This window comes from Sesamum indicum, linkage group LG3 (genome assembly GCF_000512975.1).
Source record: "Sesamum indicum cultivar Zhongzhi No. 13 linkage group LG3, S_indicum_v1.0, whole genome shotgun sequence".
NCBI classification, from domain to species: domain Eukaryota; kingdom Viridiplantae; phylum Streptophyta; class Magnoliopsida; order Lamiales; family Pedaliaceae; genus Sesamum; species Sesamum indicum.
The window spans coordinates 11,836,474-11,844,390 of record NC_026147.1 but is presented as its reverse complement, the minus strand read 5'-3'; the positions used below and the strand labels follow the sequence as shown (position 1 = coordinate 11,844,390).

General features: G+C 31.7%; 1 protein-coding gene across 1 annotated transcript; it reads left to right on the top strand.

Moving 5' to 3' along the window:
• LOC105158077 lies at window positions 2,779–3,403 on the top strand. The gene has a single exon (XM_011074703.2). The coding sequence runs from the start codon at window positions 2,969–2,971 to the stop codon at window positions 3,182–3,184; it is 216 nt and encodes a 71-aa protein (XP_011073005.1). The 5' UTR covers window positions 2,779–2,968; the 3' UTR covers window positions 3,185–3,403.

Sequence of the window (7,917 nt, the reverse complement as noted above, 5' to 3'; positions counted from 1 at the left end):
AAACTTTATACCAATCACACGATAAATATATTGTATTTGCCATATAATTGATCGTATTGTGCCAAAAGTTATAGGACATCATTTTATTAACCTATATAAATATAAAGTAACCAACCAAACGAGTCCTTCAAATGGATATATAATCATATAAGAAGGGAAAGTGAGCGTAGGAAGAGGGCTGAACATGTTCACATGGCCTCGCACATGCATGGTTTCTTTCTTGTGTGTTTTTGGACACTTAAGAGTAACTGTAGAAGACATGGACTAAAATTGGAAGAATGCTCAGAATCTTGTAGCTGTATTTAAATTTTATACTATAAAAAAATAATTATTTTCAACACTGCAATGATAATGACTTAAAAAATATGATAAATCAATATTATATCACGACCAGACAAATTAATAAAAATATTTAAGTTATTGTATTATTATTCAGTATTAATAATCAATATTTGTCATAATTTTAGATATAATTGAAATATTATTATGAACATATTTATTACGACCAAACCATTTGTTATAATTCAATCATGGTTGATCTTCTGAACCACATTGCTAAAATAATGGTTAATAGTCATTGTTGAATGACGATTGATTAATATTTATAATAATTTTTATTTATTTTTGAAATTAGGCTAAATTGCACTTTGATCAACATATTAGGCAGGGACAGGGACGAGGGCATTACAAGGGCATCCAGTTCTGAAGATGGTAATTTAGGACATTAATTTTTAATTTTTGTGCAATTTGAGAACTCCGCCAATAGTTTTAACGGGCAGTCCAAGATCCCTTCCCAGTGACTCCGCTGTTTCACCCTCAACACCCACCCCTCTGGCATGTTTGTTGTTATATAAGACAGAAAGTTTTCATTTTTTTTTGGCACATCATAATCCTATACCCCGGTCCTAAACCCATCATTTTACAGTCATTGCCGGAGTCCTCAAATGGCGGTTTGTGATACTACTACACCATTTTCTTGGTTGTGCCGATGCTTCCCTTAAGTTGTTGATTTCATTTATTTCTTTCTTTCTTTTTGTCCTTTTTTTTATTACCCTGAAATGTGAAGTGTTGATTTATATATTTTATATTTATTTATAATATATTTAAAACGTAAAAAAATATTTATCATATATATTAAGAGATAATGTGCAGCCAGTTAAAAAAAAAAGAAAAAATTTGCAATTATTATCCCCACAAGATCTCTCCTATTTCAACTACATCCTTTTGGCAACTTTATGTTGAAAGATGAGGAACTTGCCAATGTTTGACAGACAGTGAATAAAGTTTGGACATCATTATTTACCCGTGAAACTTCAGAATTTGAATGCAATCTGTTTATATCTTTCCAACGGTAATTCTACTGATTAGATGTTCCCCAAGCAATGCATTTTAGATTTTACTCTCTATGATATCTATATAATTATTTGAATTCCACTAAAAAAATAAGTGACAATTTTAAATTATTATTAAGTGATAAGATTTTTTTAATCAATATAATGATTTTTATAATTTTTTATCGTGGCGAAATTTATGTAAAATAATAATTAGTATGATAAAACATTTACGTATATATAAAGTTTTGAAATTTAATTGATTAGCGACATATATATAGTGACAATGTAATTATCGGATAGTTGCTAATATATTTGTTTTGTCATTAACATTAATAGTATAAGTATGCTACGGATTGTTTGGGAAACCGCAATTTAGTCTCGTAATTTTAAAATTTTGATAATTTTAATTAGTTCTTAAATTGATTGTAAAATTGTATGCGACTTGCATATAAATGAATTAAATTGTAATTTTTATCCTGTAAATCAATTCATACAAGATCAAAAATATCAACTATCCCTATTTTACAGGATTAAAATAACAATTTAATTGGGCTATGCGCAAATCACATTAAAATTTTCCGGTTAAATTGACCTGAAAAAAGACTAAAATTGCCAAGAGTTTAAAGTTACAATACTTTTTTTTTTTTTTTTATCACTATTGATTATATTATGATAAAATCAAAGTTACTATCATTTAATATATATTTTTAGCAACAACTTTAAAATTATTACCAAATATTATGTCACTAATATCATAGAAGTGATTCAGTTTTAAGCCAAATTTTAATTTATAATTTTGTCCGATTAATACATCGATGGAACTAAGCACCATTGAAATAAATTGCAATAAGTTCACATAAAGTGAGATAAATACTTACATGTCCGGTGGAACTTGAACCCATAATCTCAAACTTATTCGTAAAATCTCAGCCTTAATCACTAGAGTAAAACATCATTAGCGAATGGTTTGTGACTTCAATACCAAAATTTGAACGACCATATGAGTTACCGTTTTCTTGCAAGTTGAATTTTTTATTTCGAATCTTAACAAATACACACCACATATTTAAAATTTCACTGTAGTAAAATAAATGATATAATCTTTATACACACAGCGTATACACATTTAATTTGAATATAATACACAATCAGATTTGAAATAAAAAAATCTAATTCGATATTGTTTTTTGGGTCAAAAGTTAGCAAAGTATTTATTTTATTAGGAAAAAAATAGTGTTTGAATATTTAAATAAAAAAGAAAAAAACCCAAAATCAAATAAAGTAAAATGAAAAAAAAATAAAAAAGACAAGTTGTCCTATAAGTTTATTTATATAGTATAGTAGTCCAACTTTAGTTGTCATAATTTAAACTTGAAAAAAGGTAGTCACCTACATACGTAACTTCAAAATCTACTACAAACCCTTTCCCTTCTTTAATATAAAAATGGGCATGAAAAAAGACAAAAACAAAGGATTGCACATTTGAACCCAATCCCTCCAACACTGCACTGCCTATAAATAGAGGACAAAAATACACACACATATGGTTTTTCCATGCAACAGCTACTTCCTCTCTCTCTCTCTCTCACACACACACACATATATATATATACACACACACACACACAGAGAGAATGGTATCTAAGGTGGAAGCAGCGATGAAGGAGAGACAGCAAGAAGTAATGAAAGGGAGAGAGAGTTATCAGCAGCAGCTCCAGAAGCAGATAGCACATTGCAACAAAGGCAAAAGCACCAAATTCAAGAGAAGCACTTCCAATCTTGAAGAAGATGGAGTTTCTGCTGCTATTCTTTTGCTGGCTTGCATCGCCTGCACCCCACCTTCTCCCTAATTCATCTCTTAATTATCAACATTAATCCCCCTTTTATTTGGTTAATTCATTTTCTCTAGCTAGCTATTAATGGGTATTAATTTAGTTTAGTAGGATCTTATTAGCCATTTTTTTCTTGTATAATTTGTTCAGTCTGTTCAATTTCCTGCAAGTTTAATAAGCGCCTTGTTTTGTTGTGAAATATAAGCTGATTTTGGTTTAATTTTCTCTTTATTTTGTTTTTACATAATTTTACTTGTAAGTTGTTGTTTACGGAGGCGTGGACTATTCGTAGAGTCGACACTGATTATCCTATTAAATTATAATGCACTCAATATATGATTTAAATGCGCAATCTCCAGTCCCTATGAAAAAAACACATGGAGAAAAAGATAAGAATGATTTGTGGAAGTTGATGGGAACAAATGGAAAAATGAGAAAATTCCAAAAAATAAAAAGATCAGGGAAAAATTCTTATTCAATTTTGCTAAGACTTTTGGGAAGCCTATTGAGATAATGTTCTAAGCATTTTTTTTTCCGGATTAATCCACAAGTTTGTTTTCATAATTCTTATAATTTGAGAGTCTGATGATCATCTCTTGAATTTATTTAATTATGTTGATGACCTGTAAGGGGGATTCGACATAATGGATACGGTAATTTGTGGTGTGGATTGAGCGATATGTTGGCACACATAGGCGTGATTCATCCGGTTGCGTAGGTTATTCATAAATCTTAATACATTATTGTCACGAGTTTTAGATTAGAGATATCCACTATTTCCTTGATGATAATAGGTTTTGTATAGCTCGAGAGAGTGTACGTATCGAATTAACTTGGAAAAAACCTCGATATATGAAAACACTTGCACGTTAGATTAATCTGTAAATTTCGCATTCATTGAATCAATTAGGTGGGCCTATAGCCTTAACATCTTTCTCATTATCGAATCTTCTCCAACACTTTTGTTTATCTTGCTCTCTTTAGTAGTTATTTTTCGTAGTCATAATCCGTCGATCGATTCTCGATCATCGATCCAAATAATTATAGATTAGTCATAGTTTCGATAATTATTTCATTTAAATCCTCATGTGATCAATATTTATTATACTACTCGATGGCTAATGCACTTCCTAGTAGCCTATACATATTTTGATATCCTATGATGAAAAGTAGAAAGCAACCAAATCTTGGCATCCTTGTCTTGGAAATACATGCATCAACTACCCCCAACATTAAGAAAATATAAGATTGAGCTTAGATTATAGGAAACAAAGGAAAGGGGTAGTAATTAAAACAATGTATGTAAACTGAATTTCAAACATATGATGGATGGATCAAAAGCACATGCATGTCTAATAATGTTGTTCACATGGGGTTTCCGGCTGCCACTCCTTGTTGGGTTCTGCAATAAATTGGTACAATGTTTCAAGACATTTTCCAGCAGTATTTAGCTTTATTTGTTTGTATGGTCTTCTGGAGAAATGACTAGAAAAAACGAAATACACATGTTCTCGTTTTGGAGTCTCGACTGAATTGCTTTAATCTATTTAGCATGCAATTAAGTAGATTTGAGGGAAAATTGTAATTGAAGAAGAGTAATATTTTTTTGTTCTAAACAAATTGATTTTGTAATTCAGTAGATATTCCATAATTTTGGTAGTCTTCTTTTTATTTTTATCTAATTTTACGTAAAAATTGCATGTAACTTGCACACGACCTAGTTAAATTATAATTTTAGTCCTTTAAATCAATTTGCGCATGACAAAAATTGCCAACTCTCTTAAGTTTCAAGGCTAAAAATGGCAACACGTGCATATCTTTTTACATACATTAACGCGTGTAGACATATGAGAGTAACAATTATGTCATAAAAAAATTATTTAACCTACAATAAGTTAGTAATAAGTCAGTTATGGTTAAAATGTAGATTCTTTTTCGATTTCTTTGTTAATAGCAGCAAATTCGGTATATTTTGACTAATGGGGGAACTTATTTGTTAGACGGGAGCAAACTTCAGAGGCGTTAGATGTAATTTCTCAAACAATAATAGATTTATATATAATTCCACCAAACCGCAAGAAAAAGGAGTGTAACTGTCCCTAATTTATTTGGTATCAAGTCTGCCCAGCAACAGAGAAGAGAAAAAATGCTGCAACATATATAGTAGAAATGGGAACTGATTTTGCAGCAGCAAATAAATAGAAATCAAATGTGATTGCTTGCCTGGATCATATATCTATATATAAATGTATATACGAGGAAAGCGATGAACTCCAAAATTGGATATGATCTGATTCCGATCTCCCACATTGGAATGGAACTTAGAATACGGAAGGGCTGTCGTTGTGGCTGCTATAAAAGATTAGGGTCTGTCATCGAACTAATCATACCTTTCTCGGCCTTTTGGCTAAGATCAAGTGTAGTATCTGTTCTTATCAGTTTAATATCTGATACGTGGATCATTGATCCACATGATATTAAATTAATTGTTCTAGGGGGAGAGCCCATCAAGGCAGCTTGCTGCTGGGGCTCTCAAGTGTCGCCTTGGCGTTGCACTATTGCCTTGGCCTGGCGCACCCCAACAATTCCAGTCCTCTACTTTTATTCTCTTACTAAAATGCGATTGAGCCTTCACAAAATTGGGCATGAATGTCAATGAGATCTTTCACTTATTCATTTTTCACCACAACTACTTTGTAAACATGGGGAAAATTTACCCTCTTGTGATATTGCAAATAAACAAATTACCCTCTTATGAAAATATAAATAGGAATTTACCTTTCTATATTTTTTAAATATAAAAATTTACCCCCTTATAATTTTTAAAATGAAGCAATTTACTAAAATGCATTTGAGTCTCCACAAAATCAAAGCATGAATGTCAACGGGATCTTTCACTTATTTATTTTTCTACACAACTCCTTTGTATAACTTATACATGTATACATCATTAGAAAAGTGCAATGTTTTAAATCCTTGTTGCATCCCACATCGATGAGCAATGTGTGAGTAGTAGGAGAATGTGAATATTAGTCAAAGGAATCACAGGTTGAAATATACTTACCTGGACGGGGTTGATGGGCGATCAAGAAGGCCCATGGCCTAGGTTTGTGACCTCCATTGCACTTCGGAGGGGTGCTTGCCTAAGGTCTGCCTGAATGGTGGAGCCTACGTCATAATTTGTGGTAGTGGGGGCTTGCGTTCGCGCAGCCCCTAATCCCCAAATCATAGTATTAAACATGTGTTGTTTTTATTTGAATTGTTTCTTGTTGCTCTTTGTGATAGGATTAGAAAAATGAATTTAGTTTAATGAAATTTAGAAAATGACTTCTGTTATTAACCTTCTCAATCAATATCAAAACTTATTTTGGTTATTAATTAATTTTTACACCAAATCTAGCCTGCTACCCATAACTTGTAATTATGTTTTGTGTTATGCAAATAAAAACCTATAAATCTTAAGCATCATTTTCTATACCTATTTCTACATTATTATTATTAAAAATATAAAACATATATATAAATTCCGTCTTTTTTTTGTAGTAATCAGACAACTTGTTGGACGGCTTTACAAATCTGTAACAAATCCATAATAAAATTATGATGGATATGTTTTCCATAAAAAAATTTCCAATCAAAACCAATTCCAAATAATTATCTTTTTTTGTAGTGTTAGTATATGGTTACAAATCCATAGGTTTTTATTTGCATTAACACAAAACATAATTACAAGCTATGGGTAGTAGGCAAGTAGATGTGTAAAAATTAATTAATGACCATAATAAGTTTTGATATTGATTGAGAAGGTTAATAACAGAAGTCATTTTCTAAATTTCATTAAACTAAATTCATTTTTCTAATCTTATCACAAAGAGCAAGAAGAAACAATTCAAATAAAAACAACACATGTTTAATACTATGATTTGGGGGTTAGGGGCTGCGCGAACGCAAGCCCCCGCTACCACAAATTACGACGTAGGCTCCACCATTCAGGCAGACCTTAGGTAAGCATCCCTCCCAAGTGCAATGGAGGTCACAAGCCTAGGCCATGGGCCTTTTTGATCGCCCATCAACCACGTCCAGGTAAGTATATTTCAACTTGTGAATTCTTTGGCTAATATCCACTTCTCTCCTACTACTCAAACATTGCTCATCGATGTGGGATGCAATGAGGATTTAAAACATTGCACTTTCCTAATTATATATACTTGTTTAAGCGGTGAATAGCAATTTATCCCCATTTGATATTGAAAATGAGCACATTAGCCTTTATGAAAAAAAATATAGCAATTTACATCTCTATACAAGGAGGTAAATATAATTAAGAGGTAAATTGCTTCATTTTAAAAATCATAGGGGGGTAAATTATTATATTTTAAAAAATACAAAAAGATAAATTCCTATTTATATTTTCATAAGAGGGTAATTTGTTTATTTGCAATACCAATTTTTCCCCATGTTTAAGCTATACAAAGTAGGTGTGGTGAAAAATGAATAAGTGAAAGATCTCATTGACATTCATGCCCAATTTTGTGAAGGCTCAAACGCATTTAAGTAAGAGAATAAAAGTAGAGGACTGGAATTGTTGGGGTGCGCCAGGCCAAGGCAACAGTGCAACGCCAAGGCGACACTTGAGAGCCCCAGCAGCAAGCTGCCTTGACGGGCTCTCCCCCTAGAACAATTAATTTAATATCATGTGGATCAATAATCCACGTATCAGATATTAAACTGATAAGAACAGATACTACACT